The sequence below is a fragment of the Miscanthus floridulus genome, chromosome 11 (assembly GCF_019320115.1).
Source record: "Miscanthus floridulus cultivar M001 chromosome 11, ASM1932011v1, whole genome shotgun sequence".
Lineage (NCBI taxonomy): Eukaryota > Viridiplantae > Streptophyta > Magnoliopsida > Poales > Poaceae > Miscanthus > Miscanthus floridulus.
In genome coordinates, this window is record NC_089590.1 from 97380167 (window position 1) to 97398146 (window position 17980).

The window sequence follows — 17980 nt, forward strand, 5'->3', positions numbered from 1 at the left end:
CTTGTTGGGTCACTCCGAGGGCGTGCACTGGCTAGCATCAAGCTCGCGTCATCGAGACAACGAGCTTTCAGCTTGCTATGCCGCTGTACGCTTGAGTTGTGTGCGAATCTCGTGATGGGCCCGATGATCCTCGGGCGTCGTGGGCCCTGAAAGCCCATGGAGTAAGGCCACCGCAGCAGTGATGTTCTGGCTTGCCCAGGCAAAGTGTGGGAGGGCTTCATCATCTACGATGATCCTCTGGTTCACGTCGTGGGCCATGGCGCGCGCACCTACCGTGTCCATGGCGCTCAATCTCTCGATCAAGCTCCGCACGTTTCTGCTCGAGCTGGAGTCGTGCTTTCTCGAGCTCTTGGTGTTGGGCCTTCAACTGCTCAATCCACAAGCAGGGTGAAGCCCCTATATCCCCCTCGCCCTCATCATCGAGTTCATTCATCGGAGTATCCTCCTCCTCGTGGATGCTTTTGACATGTCCCTCAGGGGTACCTGCTATAAAACATTCACGAGAGAGGTGATGACCCCCCTGCTAGAGTTAGAGGTGGAGTGTGACTCCGTTTCTTCCACGAGGAGGTCGTGGAAAGACTCCGCGACATATTCAGTCATCCCCACAAACTTATCGTTCGCGGGGGTGGAGGCGCGTGTTGCGCCACAGGGTGGTCAACGGTCTCTGCGACATTGCGGAGATCGAACGGGAGCACCATTGAGATGCTCCGAATGAGGTATTCTGGAGAGAGGGGCTCTCCTCCAGCAAGCTATGCCATGACGTTGGCGAATGAGAAGGTGAGGTGGCACAGGTCCTCCCAGGACGGTCGGGGTCCTAGGAAGGCGCCGAGCTGGCGCTCTAACCTTCCGTAGTCGAAGCCATGGAGCTAGCCGCTCCTGAGGGCGCAGGCCTCCAGTGCATGCAGCTGTAGCTCCTCAAGTGCCACGGCGATCGTGTCGAGGCTGAACAAGTGGAGAGGTTGGATGGCGGCGAGAGCCTGCGCCAACTCTCCTTCCATCGCGATGATGAAGTCTAGGTCCCCAAAGTGCATGTGCACGCCCGGGACCTAGCTGTCGTTGCGACTTGCCATCCGAGGCCTTGTGTGGATGTTGAGACACGCAAAAGGCCCCTACCTGGCGCGCCAACTGTCGGTGTTTTGAGTTGCCACCGACTAATAAATTTCTAATATTGTGCGTCTGGCTCGGATGGTGTGCTAAGTGTACACAAGGTTTATACTGGTTCAGGCAGAATGTCCCTATATCTAGTTCGTTGCTTCCGCTCATGTTACTAGTACTAAAAGTTCATAGTAGGGGTTATAAATGGTCAAGAGAGGGACAAGTCCCAAGTCTCTGATGAGAGGAGCGAACGGGTGCCGAGAGCTCGGTCACTTCTCAGCTGTGTGCTTGTGTGTTCTGATCGGCTTAGGGTTTAATGGGTTCTAGTCCGAATAGATGCGATGTGTTGCGATACCCCTTATAGGATGCCCTGCTTTCCCTTTTATAGGCCAAGGGAAAGCAGGGGTTACAGTGGAGGGAAAAGAGAAGAATGAGAAGGAGAAGAAGCCCTCTAGGATCGTCGGGTACTTCTTTTCCTTCATGCGGGTCCCACCGACCCTATAGACATCAACAGGGATAGCTCCACATCGCGGCCCTGTCCGTCACTGGTGCCATGTGCAGGCGTCGTCTTTCGGTCGTGGCGCTCCACTCTATCCTAGCAGACGTCATAGTGGACTAATACGCCTGTCAGTGCTCGTATGAGGGTTAGGCAGAACAGCACTAGTACGCCCGATGCTGTTCCTAATGTGAGTCCCCAGGTATGGCCCGTCATGGCCACGGGTTATATCGGGGCATCCCAATCACCTCCTTGGTGTCAGAGCTTTGGCCCAGGCCCATTCGCTTGGACCTAGAGTGGTTGCCGCGGTATGGGTCTCCATCGGGCGAAACGGATCCCCCGGCCTTGGGGTTGGTCGAGGCGGAGTCCCCCCCAAAGGCCGAGCGAGGCGAAGCACAAAACCAAGGGTCGATCGAGGCTAAGCCAGCCCTCAGAGGTCGAGTGAGACGGAGCCTACCCCAGAGGCTGAGCGAGGCAGAGCCAGCCCTCAGAGGTCGAGTGAGGCAGAGCCCATCCCTAGAGGTCGGGTGAGGTGGAGCCTGTGGCCTCGGAGGTCGGGTGAATGGAGCCATCCCTCAGAGGTCGGGCAAGGCGAAGCCCACGACCTCGGTGTCGGGCGAGGCAGAGCCCGCCCTCAGAGGTCGGGTGAGGCGGAGCCCACCCTCAGAGGTCGGGTGAGGTGGAGCGCAAACCCAAGGTTCAGGCGAGGCAAAGCCCACCCCCACAGGTCGGGCGAGGCGAAGCCCGTGGCCTTGGTGTCGGGGGAGGCGGAGCCCATGGTCTCGATGTCGGGCGAGGCAGAGCCCATTCCTAGAGGTCGGGCGAGGTGTAGCCCGCCCTCAGAGGCCGAGCGAGGCGGAGCCAGTCCTCAGAGGTCAGGTGAGGTGGAGCCCGTGGCCCCAAGGGTCAGGCGAGATAGAGCCCGTAGCTTCGATGTTGGGCGAGGCGGAACCCGCCCTCAAAGGTCGAGCGAGGTGGAGCCCGCCCATAAGTGTCGGGCAAGGTGGAGACTGCCCCAGAGGTTGGGCGAGGCAGAGCCCGCCCTCAGAGGTCGGGCGAGGCAGAGCGCAAACCCAAGGGTCGGGTGAGGCGGAGCCCGACCCTAGAGGTCGGGCGAGGCGGAGCCCGCGGCCCCAGTGTCGGGCGAGGCGGAGCCTGTCCCCAGAGGTTGGGCGAGGCATAGCCCGCCCTCAGAGGCCGAGCGAGGCGGAGTCAGCCCTCAAAGGTCGAGCGAGGCAGAGCCCGCGGCCTTAGTGTCGGGCGAGGCAAAGCTAGCCCTCAAAGGTCGGGCGAGGCGGAGTCAGCCCTCAGAGGTCGGGCGAGGCGGAGCCCGCCCCCAGAGGCCGGGCGAGGTGGAGCTTGTGCACCTAGGTGTCGGTTGGAGCTGTAGTCGCGCTCTTGACTGCTCGAATGAATCAACCTTGATGGTTATTAGCTCCTCCTCTTCGGGTGCCCTAGTATTGGTCCCCAACACGTTATTTCACGTACTGCGGTGTAGTTGCCTACAACACTTATAATACTCCATCCGTTCTAAATTATAAGACATTTTGACTTTTCTAGATATATTGCTTTCATTATACATCTAGACATGGTGTATATCTAAGTGTGTAGCAAAAGTCATCAATCTAGAAAAGCCAAAACATCTTATAATTTAGAACAGATTGAGTACATGTAACATATATGCAAGTACTGCCGTGGTGGCATGAAAGAGAAAAATGTATTATCTCAGTATTAAGATCTAAACTAGCAGATGGACATACACATGTCTGGTGCATTAAGCCAGAAACCATGAGTTATGAGCTACGAAATACTAACATAGCCAACGGGCCAAGAGTTTTTACTAGAAAGCAAGAAAAACTGAAAAAGCTCGACAATTCAAGCCCTATTTCTGACATACAACACATTATCAGCAAATTATCATAAAGACTGTTAGGTGACCAATCTAGAAACTCCTTACAAGGATTTGGCACCATTTGACCACAATAGATTGTTTTCACCTGTTTTGCAGCTCTGTAGTACCCGAAGAAAAATAAATATCATTACCATTTAGCAAAAAAGAAAAACTTCTTAAATTCTCTTTGTGCAAAAATATACTTCGAACGAAAGGCAGATAGCTAAAGTGTACTAAGTACTATACAGGTGTACCTAAAAAAGTAGTACTAGTTCAGTGGTACTTTCTTCCTATTTTTACTCATTGTTCTACCATGGTACGAAAAGGAAAAAAATCTTTTTTGAAAAACCAATGCAGTCAAACTTTCAAATTATTGTCAAACCAATATCAAGCAGAATAGTATGCTGAAATCCACAATGGGAGGGAGGACATAGGACACAATATGAAGTGGTAAAGTATTCTATAAGTATGTCTGGCAACCGAATAGAAAAAACAAAATGAAATATATGTCCTAGCTAACCATTCGTGGCTTGTTGTTCTTAATCTTAAAACTTAAAAGACACTGCCAGCACCCTGGTGTCAAGTGTCTAACAGGACACAAACAATTGTAAGACTGAAATGGCCTTAGTTTGTTTTCTCTCATGTCCCAATTGCACATTCAAGGCAAACCACTTCTAATCGGACAAGGGACACTTACAATGAAGCGATTTTTGAAGACTGAAATGGCCTTAGTTTGTTTTCTCTCATGTCCCAATTTCACAACTTTGTTTTTATAAAAGTTATAAAGTTAAGTATAGGTTGATCTTATAACCTTCACAACCTTCTATTTGGTGGAAGCTATTCATTTATCAGTTTTATAGAAAACATGAAAAAAAAATTAGACGAATTATGCATGGAAATATTTAACTACAAAAAATTATTAAAAATACTACTCAAATACACGTAGAATGTCTAGGAGAATATGTTTATGTTGGAATAGGTGGTTCCGAACAGGAGAGAGGGAGGAGAGAGCTCTGCGGTTCTGAACAAGAGAGAGGGAGGAGAGAGCTCGGTGGTAGAGAGAGAACACACTAGGGTTTTGAACAAGATAAGTGAGAACACCCTTATATAGACAATAGCTATTTATAAGTGGCCCCTTAATGGGGTTGGATTTCACATGACACTACTCTAACTACTAGTTGGGCCTCTTCTAGGGGAGACTTATTGATCCATATTCCTCATGGGATCTCTCAACAATAGCCCCTCAGCTATTCGGTTATGGTCGGTACAACATGATCTAATAGATGGTCATACTAGAAGAGGCGGCCAGCCCAGCGGCGGAGGCTGGTTGAGGGGCAGCGAGCGAGGCAGTGGGAGACAATCGAATGGGTGATGCCGGCGGTGGGGGATTTTTTTAATCATTTTTAATCAATATTTTAATAATAACAGCTCCCAAAAACAAAGTGTAAATCTAACCCTTTTGGTCGTGCCAGTGCTGGTGGTGCGACTGTATTGCTCTGTCGTGCCACATGCACTGGCGCGATGGAGGCCGCCACGGTAGCACGAACCGAAGTCTTCTTCCTACGTGGCCCAAGATTTAAACTGCTATGAGCAAGACTTATTTTTGTTTGGTTTAATGAATGTGTGTTTGGCCAACGGTGCCTAGGATATTGTGACTACATGTGTGCTAGAGGTATGACTCACTTATCTGCCACTGATTTGAAGTTTTTAGTTTCCTAGGGTTTGGACTGTTCTAAGCAAGAAAGGGTTTGATTTTTTTAATTGAAGTTTGTTGGGGCAACGGTGCCAACTAATGGGATCAGATGCATAGTTCTTGTGGTGTGTACGGCGTTCCCCACGATTTGAATGATTAATTCCTGAATCATACATGTATTGTACTCTTCTTTAGGGTTCATGTAAATTTTTCAATTGGTTTGTAGTACTCTCTGCTGACAACTTTGTTGGCAGGTTCAATGTCATTTCGGTGCCATAAGCTATGTTTGAATTATCCGAAAGATCATGGTGCATTTGGCCCTTTCCTACTAGCATTACGTACACCATTATGTGATTGTGGCCTACTGGCCTTTATGAAGCAATCAAGGCATCCGTAGTCAGCCGGCCATGCTTACTACACGTGCCAACTGAAGTGTCCTTTGGGACTTGATCGCGTTGTAGACCCATGAAATGGTTGATCAAAGGATTATGTTGTTTCTGTTTGACCCCTGGAAGAGCTGGGCATATGATGAGTTTGTTCGTTGGGTTTTGCCACCACCAAACCCTCCGAAAATGATAGAGGATGAGAAGCTTGATGCCAGATTGAAATGTATAGTGAATCCTCTCCTCTTTGCCACTGTGGAACGGAACTGATGCTGACTAAGCCTAGCCAAGGTGGTGCCTTTACTCCCTTCTTCCGGTGTGGATTGCCATCTAGTGTAAGTTCTCATGCAATGAGAACATTTAGAAGGTCATGTGTTTTTAGCACATAAAACATTATTGAACATTTGGTACGTAGGGAGGCTGGCCATCTTTTGATTTTGAGGAGTACATTTATGGCCCCAAGTCGCACTGGCCGTCAGAGTATAAAGTTGTGGAGTTTCAAGCAGGTATTAAGGAGTGGCCTTGCAAGAGGATGCCAGGTTGTAAGTGCAAGTGTGGTATCAAGGCTCGTGTGTGACGTCCTGCCCCAATCGCCCGCGTGGCAACGGTGCCTGTGTGATGGGTGCGATCAAGCTGAGAGAAAGGAAGGAAAATGGGTTGAGCCCACGAACTCTATAAGGATCTGTCGCGCCAGACGAGGTGGCATGACAGTTTTGTCGTGCCCACGTCGATAGGATAGGCCCCCGTCGTGGGCCAGGTAGGAACGGCCTTCGATCCACACCACCGTGGCACCATCGCGCCAATGCATGTGGCGCGACAGAGCGCTATTGTCGCACCGGCCGCACTGACGCGATGAAAAGGGTCAGATCTATATTTTGTTTCTAAGAGTGGTTATTATTAAAATATTGATTAAAATGATTAAAAATAAAAAATCATAATTGATGAGTGCTTCATGACGTCCAGGTTCGTTCTCTACTCTTCGTCTTCCACCCCCACGTCTAGAACAAAGGTGTACTCACCTTCAGCCTCGCGTACGAGACACAAAACAGTGCACTCTCTTCTTTCTGTTGAGTTGCTCCCAAGCTTCCCCATTTCGATATTCTACATGGAGAATTGAAAGAGCAGGCCTCCGAAACCACCCTCGTATCTGCAACACCTGCTCGGGTCAGGTTTTTAGAGAGCACATGATCCAACTGCTTGGTGTCAATTTGCATCTTCTTTTTGGTGGACGTTCGCAGGACTGTATTATGAACACCTTCCTGCATCGACTGTGGATCGCAACTTCGAACATCGTACTATTTTGACTAGTACGTATGAGCCACTGGAGCCTTCGGCTCTGGTCCCTCCGCGGGTCTTACTCTTTCTATGTTTAGTTATAAACTTGTGCTGCTTACGATGAGTGTGTTCGTCATGGTTGTCACTGTAGCGACTTACTGTAGTTTACATGTGCACGTATATCTTGTCACGAATTTATTACTATTTTCTGGATTAAATTAAATATAAAAATGCCTAAATTTCTAGCAGTATTGTAAAACAGCTCATATTTGTGATTTCAATTTCATCTGATATACCCCATTCGGGTGTCTTGGATGAAAATGGTGCGAGAAAAAAAATGTTCCATGTAGCTCACTCGGTTACGAGCACGTAATTGGTACCTCTCACCCAACCAGTAGTTGAGGCACGCCCTGGCTGCTTGCTGCTCTGCTCACGCACGTACTATAGCACTATAAAACACGCAGGAACTGGAAGCGAATGTCACAGCTCAAAGCAGGGAAAACGCAGAAACACAATCCATCGAGCTAGCTAGCTGCAGCGATGTCTCGCTCTTGCTGCCTCGCCGTGTCAGTGCTTCTCGCGATCGCCGCGACAGCCAGCGCCACCTTGCCGGCATTGCTGCACGAGGAGCACCTCGAGGAGGCCACGGCCACGGGCCTGCTGGTCGCGGAGGGCGCGAGGGTGGCGGCCTCGTCGTCCACCTGGGCGGCCAACAAGGTCTCGCCGGCGCAGCCGTTGGAGGCGAGGCCGAGCGGCGGCATGGCCACGCAGGGCGACGACCAGAGCTCGTCGGGTGGCAGCAGCGGCGAGCACGGCAAGGAGGAGGGGGGCAGCAACGAGGGAGAGAAGCAGGGCAAGAGCTGCCTCACCAAGGAGGAGTGCCACAAGAAGAAGATGCTCTGCGGCAAGGGCTGCACGCTCTCGGCGCACAGCAAGTGCGCCGCCAAGTGCACCAAGTCCTGTGTCCCCACCTGCTAGGAGCCGTGGCCGAGCAGCCGGAGCCAGAGACGGCGGCGAGACCTCGATCGATCGAGTGTTTCAGTTCTTTGGTATAGTTCTTGTGTGCTGCGTAGACGAAGGGAATAAGGAAGGGTACTTCTTCGATATTTGTTCCAGATTTCTGTGTAAGCGTGTTGTTGTGACAAGTCATTTGATCCAGCGAGACATTTGTTCTAGATTTCTGTGTAAGCGTGTTGTTGTCATTTGATCCAGCGATGAATAGATCGTGCTCGCACTATTTAGCATGCCTGTCCAATAACAGTACAAACACACAGATATTTGCTAGATAATAAAGGGAAACAGAAGCTCACCGAAAGCTGTCAAGGCAACACCACAGGAATCATTGAGGGAAAAAAAAAAGATGTCAAATCTTCAAAAATGATGTACATGGCTCACTTCACTCGTCAATGATCACTAAATCGACCACACAACACAACCCAACCATAAACTAACAAATGCAACCACTTAGGGCATGATTGGTTGCTTTGGTGATGGGAAGCCGGGATAAAGAGACAGTCCGGTATTGTGAGATGCATGCTCAAATCGTGCACCCAGTCGTGTTTGGTTGTCTTTGTTGATCCAGTACGAGATGTGATCTTTTTTGATTGCATGCATGGATAAAAGTTGAGTGTGTGACACATAAACCCTTATACCATAGATGCATCATGTCGTTCTGCATCGCGAGGGAAGTAAAAATTGAGAAAACGGAGCCGTGTGGGATGGTGGAGGGCAGCGAAATGAAACGAAGCAGGCAAAGCGTGCGAAGCGGGAACCAAACACGACAGAGGAATGAATTGAATCAGGCAAAGGGTGAAGGATGGCCTAGTTCGGGCAACCAATCAGCCCATTAACTGTTGCACATGCACATGCTAACGGTATATGATTAAGATGTCACAGACAGCAAAGAACTAAGTGGCAGAGAAGCCCTCCCGAGCCCCATCCGCTGATCAGCACTCGATTGGGACCTAATAACGTCTCCAGCAGCCGCTGAAACGACATCGACATAATATCGTGGCTGAAGTCATTGTCCATGGCAGCTTCTCTTCACAAATGACATGGATTATGTGTTAGCATGTGTACAAAAGGGGCGACCAGCAGCAACAAAACGCCTTTGTCGCTGTTGTGGCCTTGGAGCTTGATGGCGGCGCTAAGACTGAATAGCTAGCGCTCCATGGCAGCTGATAAACAATCTCGGTGCCATCTGGGGGAAGCATGTCCCATCTAATTGTGTATATCTAGTATGTCGTCAGTCAACTCATGATTTCCTGGAAGACAAGAGCAAGCTCTTGTGCAGCATTTGCAACCGCCCCTTTTCTTCTGTTGAGGTTAAACAGAAAGACCGAGATATGAGTATTGCAAAAATTTATAAAGAACTGAAACCAAAGCCACACAATAAATTCAGATAAGTATGGCCTCAAAGTGCCAATGAATAATTCACTCAACTAAACCATGTAGGATTTAGCATGTTAAGTAGACTGCTAATACGGGTCAAAGGTAAAAATTTCTCTAAGGTATAATATCAAGATTGCCAAATACCTTGTTAGAGACGGAAGCTTATTTTTTGCCTTCTCCAATTCAATGAAGCATAAGTTGCAGCGCTCCCTCCTACAATAAATAAATCGCATCAAGTAGCCTAGTAATGGCCCTTCATACAAGCAGCTATCTGAAACAATACCTTTGCTCTGCCTCAAGGTCTACGCCAACACAAGGACCTGATGATACTGTTGAATGTATCATTGGACCAAAAGTCCTTACAAGCTTCACCAATAATTCCAATGCAACGCATAAGTGTCTGCATACATTCAACACAAACCGTACATGAATCAATCAAAACTTCTTTCCAATAATGATTGTTGGAAATGGCCCCAAAAAACCATCATAATCACTCAAAAACGTTGCAGCAAGTACCTGTCAATTTTACTCTCCAGAAGATCAGTCACAACAGGCAGGATAGAGGTACATAAATCTAGTGTGATTATTTCACTTCTCTCCATCAGAACAATAGCCATATCAGCACAGACCTGAAATTTCCAGAAATCACACAATCATTAACATGCTGATTATTGCAAACAAAGAAAGAGCTGTGAAGTACTGACAGCATGATCACCCATCCTTTCCATTGCAGAGAGCACACCCCTGACGTCATTTCTTTCCCACATTTGATGAATAATCTGCATGCCAACAAAAAGGGGGTATCCTTTAAGAAATTGTAGTTTAAAAACCGATCTTCTATCCAAACTGCTTTACTCCACTGAGCAAACAGTGATTTACAAAGTCCATTATAACTGGAGTAAAACAGTTTAAAAGCCTATCCTCTATCCGAATTATAAGTTTAGAAACCACAACATAAGGTACATATATATACTCTTTTCTTTTATTAACCTGGAGTGTTTATACCATCTGATTAATTGGTAGGAGCAAACTAAAATTATAAAATTTCTTTTTCTTGAGCAGCATTACACGACTAATACAGCCAAATTGTCAAGCACTGCACTGACCTGCAATTTTGTCAGCCGAGACTTTGTTGAGCTTAGAAATAGATCATGTTGCTCCATGATAAGAGATAGAACATCTTCATCGCTAGCTATGATTGGAGTTTCAGAAGCTTTTTGATTGCTTCCTCTCTGCAGAAGAGGAAAGGTTTCATATATATCTCAGTGTAAAAATAATAGATGGCCAAACATGCAATTCCATGTATAAACTGTTGTGTCATATAAGGGCTGCAAGTCTTCAGTATAGTAAGCACAAGCTAGTCAAGCATGATTGCCATGATAATTTCACAGGAATTGTTGGAATTCAACCGTGTTTCAAATGGGAACTAGCGATAGGTCTAGGCTGAGCCTGGGGCAAGAGTGATTGAAGGAATGGTTTTGTCATACTTTATCTTAGGCCTATGATGCATGCACATGAATCGATGGGACAGCAACAGCCACCAAGATAAATGAAATCAGATAATAAAGCAAGCACAGTATCTTCAAACTTAACTACCCCACATTTTTACAACATTCAGAAATTAAAAGAAAAGGATGAAGTAACAGAACGTATATAAAAGGTTTATAGCTTGTCTTAGACATACAGATGAATATGGACGGCCTGTAGGAGCCAGCGAAGAACTGCTTGTTGTCGGTTCTTCGTGACTTGGGGACTGATCCCTCCCTTCCCAATTAGAGACATTTGACCTTGCTCGCCCTACATGATAATTTATTCAGATACATGAACAGATTACTGGAATCAAAACATAGTAGCATCTTCCGTAAAAAGATACACATAGTAGCATAAACCATACCTTCTCTTGAAACTTCAATATAGCAGTTATCTCTTGGTTTGCGTATTCTAGAAACATCTGTAAAACAGAACCAAATGGAGTGATTACCCAAAATGTAAATTTTGCCAAAACAAAAGGTAGCTAATAACTCAACAAAACAACAGACATGTCTGGTGTTTCTCGCGCGATTCAGAATGTAAGCTTTGAGAAACCATGCTTCGTCCAGATAATGCTGAGTAAACAGCATATTAATAAATCAAATTCATGACAACTACAAGATACCTACAAATTATTGAGCACCTTAAACAAATAAATCTGTTAACTCTTTTCTTTAGTAAGTAAATTGTTTGCTCATTAATGCTTGATTCAATGAAAGAAAATGGAAATGTGACTAGATACTCTCTTGGATTCAAATCCACAATTCCAAAGCATGTAGAACTTACTATGATGAGTACCTTCTGTGATATGTATATTTTTAGATAAAGATATAACTAATAGCATTACAAATATTTGCAGATGAAGGCACAATCAAATCATTACATACATGTAGGACAAAGACATGCAATGCAAACATGCATAGCGCATTATGAACACAACATAAATAGCAAGCAATAGTAGTAGTTCGACTTGTTAGTCCATTAAACAAGTTATGAAGGAAATTAAGCACCACTAACAATTGTGAAACATGTGAATCTAAGTGGTAGCAGCACATAAAACATATAAATGAGTACAGATCATACAATTCTCACTGCGGACACTTGCATTTGGTTCTGATGAATTCGAAAATCCCATCCTGTCAACTGGACCACACTTTACATCTTCACGAGATTCTTCAGAACTTATTGTTTGAAAAACACCATTTCTACAGGGAAGAAATATTTGGCAATTGAAGTCATCTGTTTCAGTAATTTTACTTCCGCTATCAACTTTGTTTGAATCAGTTTTGGCATGGGTTAGCTTCCGTAGCTCAGCATATCTTGACTGGATTCTGAATGGTGATACTCTTCCAGCAGAAGGTTCTCTCCTAGAATCAGAAATCATTTTCATTCTAGAATTTGTTCTGGGTACAATGACAGGTACTGCATCCGCACTTTCTTTCTTTGAATCAGTACCAGAATCTAGCTTTCTGTTTGACTTTGAAAGAGCGGGAGCAGAATCAGAGGCCATCTCCATTCTTACATTTGCCCTGGGATTGGAAACAACAACAGGTGCTGTATCAGCACTTTCTTTTTTTGAATCAGGGGCAGACTCCAACCTTCTGCCTGACTTGGAAGTAGAAATGGGTGCTGAATCAGAGGCTGTTTCCATTCTTGAGCTTGCTCTAGGAATAACAGGTTCCACATCATTGCTTTCTTTTCTAGAATCGGTAGCAGGATCAACCCTTTGGGTTACCTTAGGAAGAACAGGTGGCACATCAGCAGCATCGCTTCTAGAATCAGTAGCCAACTCCCCTCCTGAGCTAGTTCTGGGAACAATGACAGGCACTACATCAGCTTTACTGAAATTGTGAACATTAGAGGCACTGTTACTCCGCAACGAACTTCTCTTCAAGGTGGTGCCACCAGATTGAAAAGCTGAATTTCCAACAGATCTATTATTGGAGCTAACTCCAGCCCTTTGTGGTGTGCTTGGGACCAACCCGCTTGCTTCAGTATATTAAGAACAGATAGAAGAGAGATAAGGCATATGAAATGCTTTAACCATTAAATGTAGAAATGAGTAGATAGAGATGAGCAGAAACATACAGGGTGCTGATTTAGTCTCTTTGGGTGCAGAATCAGAGTTCTGGGAAGCCGACAATCTTCCTGAAGAAGTTTTCAAGTTATTCTCTGAATTTTGCAAGACTGATGGCCGCCCTATGTTAGCCCTTGAACCACTATCATTTTGTAAAGGCATAGTGCCGCTAGACACAGTCTTCAATTCAGAATGACCATTTAGTTTTGTTGAAGTACCCATTGCATATGGATCAAGACGCTGCCAATTGATTACTTTGTTAGTAGATTCAAGAAAAAACAAAAAAAGGAAGACTCCAATTGACTGTAACAGATCAGTGTTACAAATGTAGCTGAAGCCAACATACCGTCAGATCAACAACCCATATTCCAACACAACTTTGATTGAAAGAACAACCAAGAAGTTTTCCCTCGTGGACATTCAAATCAGCAAGTCTAGACCATCCCACATCAACAGTATCATGGCATCTTATTGGTTCCCAAGAGAAAACCTGCTTAATTTAAGAAAAGTTTATCTCTAGAAGTCATAGTGTACAAGAAGTTATCTGGACATGATCACTTGAGAAAACAACAGCCCTACCTTTAAGCTTTCGTGCAACCCACACAACAGAGATCTTCCATCAGGATTGAATGTCATGGACCGTACACCTGTTGTCTAGTATTTTTTTATGGAACACAAGAAGTAATTCAAATGAATTAAATACTGATTTAATGGAAACAAAAGAAGTATTCAAATGAATTAAATAGGTGCCCCCCAATTGAACTGAATTATGAATTAAATAGGTGCCCCCAAATTGAACTGAATTATGCTGCAAAGCATTAGCATACGACTGTTTGTGGTATAAAGTAGCATCAAACAGGGAGATCGAAGTTTATGTTCATTTTCCATTATTTTGCGATGGAACATAGAGATAAGATCCCCACCCAAGTTACTTATTAAGGAAATAATGCTAAAATTCTGAGCATTACAAATGCAAAGAAAATAAACAATTATGAATTAGCAGCTCAAAATACTAATGTACCTCAGGTCCTGTAGATCCAATCAACTCAAATGTCTCCAAATCCCAGAACTTGACAGTTTTATCAGCTGAACCTGAATGAAGCAACGAGTTTTATGTAAGAGAGATTTAGTTTCAAAAGGAATATACTCTTCTGAGCTCCCACATAATCATATGAATAAACTCTTCACTGCCTGACAGGAGACAATATGCGTCTCCACCAAAACAAAAATGGAATTTATTATTTGATGACACAGAAAGAAAGTTTATATAGAACATATAGTACACAGTTTCAATGCATCTCTTCACAGATGTCACCAACGAAAACAAGCATGATATCTCACAACGAAAAATTAACACAGTACATGTATAGCAATTTACTTAAAGCAAGCTAAACTATGCCAAGATATGACTACTTGGAATTTTTTTTGTTAAATAATCAAAAAGTTATTATGGGGTGTGGTGGGGCAGATAACAATTGCAACCATAGTATGATCCATTACACTTTGCCACTTAAAATGTCAAAGGAGCATTCATTACACATTGGTTCAAATCTTATTTTTAGTTAGGAAATCATGTTTACCGGCTCAATGGAAATCATTTATTATGGGGTGTTTTTAGATAGCACCTAAATATTTAAATTAATTTACCAGCTCAATGGACAGACGAGTCTTTTCTTCAACCAAATGCCAATACAGAAGTCTGAGATTTAACCATAAACAAGTACATAGTACAACCAAAAGGGACAAAGAAAAGTTAACAGTTAAGAAACAGATAGGCATTGTAAATTCTGAACCTAACCTGTTGCCAGAAGGAACTCATGGGGGTGGAAATCTATGCACTGGATCTGACCCTCATGACACTTGAATTCATGTAATAACTTTCCAGCGGTCAGATCCCAGAGCTGCCAAGGCAAAACATATTGTAATGAGTTCCAAAAAAATAAGGATTTTTCATTAGAAAGATTAAGGCAAAATAAAAATCAAATTCCAGCAGAAGAACTAGCAATTGAAACACACAGCACTAAGTTACTAGCAAATTCTTACCTTTACTATATTATCTTCGCCACCAGACACAACCCAGCGCCCATCGGGTGTGAATCTAATAGCATTCACCCCTCGTGTGTGACCTTTGTATGTATGGATGCAATTCTTTCTTCTTATATCCCATATCTTCAGATTAGTGTCCAATGACCCAGAGGCAAAGAATTCCCCAAACGGATGGAAATCAACTGACATACAGTTTGATCTATGTCCAGTAAGAGTGCGGACAACTGCATAAGAAATGAGCCAAGAGATACAACATACAATTACTTAAAGATTCATACATATATTTATACTGACCACATATTAATAGTAAGTTAAATATTTGTATTTGCATACTCTTTGCCTCCTCCAAATCCCATAGTTTTATTGTTCCACTGGCTGCTCCTGCAGCCACAAACACTTCCGTGGAATCAAAACCAACAGACTCCACAGCACTTGTGTGACCTGATAAACTCTGTACAGCCACCAAAAAGTTAAAGGAGTGGATTAAATAAAGTACTCCATCCCTAAAAACACTACTTGTGACACCTTTGTTAACTAAACGAACCATCCTCAAAACACATTGCTGTGCGGTAGGTTGATAACTAACATAAAAGTATCTTTGTATTAATTGAATACCAGCATAAGAGAACTGTGCTGCATAGGCTGTCAGCCGTTGAAAAGGTGAAGTTCCCATATTGTAACCAGTTGAAGGTCAGCAAAGAGTTTTGTCAAGTGAGTTAAAGAGTTTTGTTTTCCTACTCAACTGTGGATCCACAGCTTACAATCAGTCGATACGTAGAAACAGCACTAGACAAATCAGTCTTACCAATATTGAATTGGGCTTCCCAATAGCCCAAAGATTGACCTTATGATCCTCTCCTCCTGTGACAAGAACCCGCGAGGTCTTCCTCCCAATCTTGAGGCAGTTAACATTGGAAGAGTGTGCCACAAACTCCTCTACACCAAACGCAAGTCAAGGCATTCCAATGTAGCAAATTTGGCAGCCCAATCTCCCCCAATAACTTACGTCAATGTACCACTTCAGACATTTTTCACAGACACAGAATGCCAGCAATCGCACTTCTCAAATAATAAAACAATAAATCAGTAACGACTACTAGACAATCACCAGCAGCTAAATGTGACCCACCCAATCTCACAACCACCAAATACCTATTTCTCATCTCAAAAGAAGCAGAAAATTGAGAGTCATGAGCTCCCTCTCAAACTTGCTGACCCAAATCTCCCCCCGACTGGTTGAACAACCGCGGCAGCAGCGATGGATCAACCATATAGAAAACCCACTATGCAGCACCCCCGACAAGAAATTCAAAAAAAAAAAGCGAAATAGCGCAAAGGAATTGACGAGGATACGGAGCTTGTAGGCGCGCTTGGTGTTGGTCGTCATGGCCGTCTACCTCCGCAGCAAATACCGCGCCGCCGGGTCCAATCTCATTTCAGATCACGCCGACGCCACGGCGCCACCAACGGGACCCCCCAGCACTTCGAGCCCGGATCTCGCGCCCCGCCTGTCCCCAGCACGAGGCGGGCGTACACACTCCCGTGAGAGCCTCCCTCCCTCTTCCGGGGAATAAACCCTGCCTCGTCCGCCGCCGCCGTATCCGCCGCTGCTCGGGGTGGCGCGGAGCGGAGGGGCGCGAGAGCGGGGAGGGGCTGGCTGGAGGAGGGAATGTGGCTGCGCTTTCGGGTTTGGTGCGCGGTCGAGGTGGAGGCAGGACGGGGGAGGGGAAACGGAGCTGTCTGGTCTCTGGTTGGGGCCGGGCCGGGCGCTGTGCGGGGTGGGGAAGGCAGGAGGTGGAAGACGAGAGAGATGGGCTTGGTTCGAAAATTTTCGAATTAAAAACAGCTGGGGGGTTGGAGCTGAGGAGGGCTCGCTGATTAAAAATGGCGCTGCGGCGTTGGGCAGTGGGGTGGGGGTGGAGGTGCATCTTGTCTTCTCGCCTCCCAGGCCTTGTTTAGATGGTAAGTTTTTTCACTTTTTTTTATCACATTAAATCTTTAGACACATACTTCTACATGGAGTATTAATATAGATAAAAAAATAATTAATTATACAGTTTGATTGTAAATTACGAGACGAATCTTTTGAGCCTAGTTAGACCATGATTGGACAATAATTGTCAAATACAAACGAAAATGCTACAGTGCCGAATACTGATTCCTAACCTCAATCTAAACAAGGCCCTTGCTCTGGACGCAAGCATTTCCCAAATCTGTATTATCTTTGATATTGAGTGAGTATAATTTTTTCACGTGAAATACTAGTTTCGTTTATTCGTTAAACACGTGATAGATGAGCTGTTTATCGGGTCATTTACACGCTACTAGGATAAGATTATACGCCATCATCGACAATTAGGCAATCACATCTAACGTTTGGTCTAACCAAATAAGGTAAGGAGTAATCAATTGGGGTGACAAATGTCCTGCACTTGGTTGAACGCAGCGTGCTGGACAGCGGAGGAATTCACAATGGTTCCTTTGTTTTCACGAGCGTGTTATGCTATGGGTCCACGTAAATCATTTTTGTGGTGCTCGGCAAGTACAGCTAGGGTTATAGGTGAAGAGGATCCTTTTTTTTTTTCTTTTTTCTTTTGGAGCGGAGTGCATGAGAATACACGTAATACTTATGTGCACTCCATCTGAATTTTAAGTTAAACCTTATTTAGCATGGTTTTGACTCCTTATTACAGTGTGCAACGAATTAAAACCGGTGAAGCTAAAAGTAATAGTTTCAACTTATTCTAGAAAGAAATAAAAACAGCTTCTGCGATTCACGGACGGAGGTGCCAGAACCGGCCGAAACTCTACCGAACAGAGACACATTGGTTACATATGTAATTAGTTAATTTCCAAGTAGTACACTGACAAGGAGTAGGATGTTTTTAGCACAAGATGTGATGACTAATAATAATTAAAGAAGGCCAGCTCCCAGCTCCCAGCTCCGTGGTGGCTTCATGATTAGCAGTAGTTCAGTTGGCTTTGTCGAGGAAAATTGGGATGGCATTGGTGGAACCGATGAAATGAAAGATCCGATAAATTTGCCTGCTGGCACGTCTCCTCTCGTTTTTATTTTCCCTGAAAAAATATTCGAAATTGCTGC

At 45.0% G+C, this 17980-nt stretch overlaps 2 protein-coding genes across 2 annotated transcripts; one reads left to right on the forward strand and one right to left on the reverse strand.

Moving 5' to 3' along the window:
• Nucleotides 1-7343: 7343 nt before the first annotated feature.
• Nucleotides 7344-7990, forward strand: LOC136491151 (uncharacterized). Its single transcript, XM_066487380.1, has one exon. The coding sequence runs from the start codon at nt 7374-7376 to the stop codon at nt 7809-7811; it is 438 nt and encodes a 145-aa protein (XP_066343477.1). The 5' UTR covers nt 7344-7373; the 3' UTR covers nt 7812-7990.
• A 609-nt stretch (nt 7991-8599) lies between these two features.
• Nucleotides 8600-16724, reverse strand: LOC136492762 (katanin p80 WD40 repeat-containing subunit B1 homolog KTN80.4-like). The gene is made up of 18 exons (XM_066488768.1): nt 16231-16724; nt 15683-15813; nt 15211-15328; nt 14875-15101; nt 14630-14732; nt 13853-13923; nt 13411-13485; nt 13178-13321; nt 12843-13071; nt 11838-12743; nt 11119-11175; nt 10909-11021; nt 10331-10456; nt 9929-10003; nt 9741-9853; nt 9508-9624; nt 9369-9437; nt 8600-9149 (listed from the first exon to the last, which is right to left on the reverse strand). Exons 1-18 carry the CDS (start codon nt 16262-16264, stop codon nt 9083-9085), a joined length of 2775 nt encoding a protein of 924 aa, XP_066344865.1. The 5' UTR covers nt 16265-16724; the 3' UTR covers nt 8600-9082.
• Between the last annotated feature and the right edge of the window lie 1256 nt (nt 16725-17980).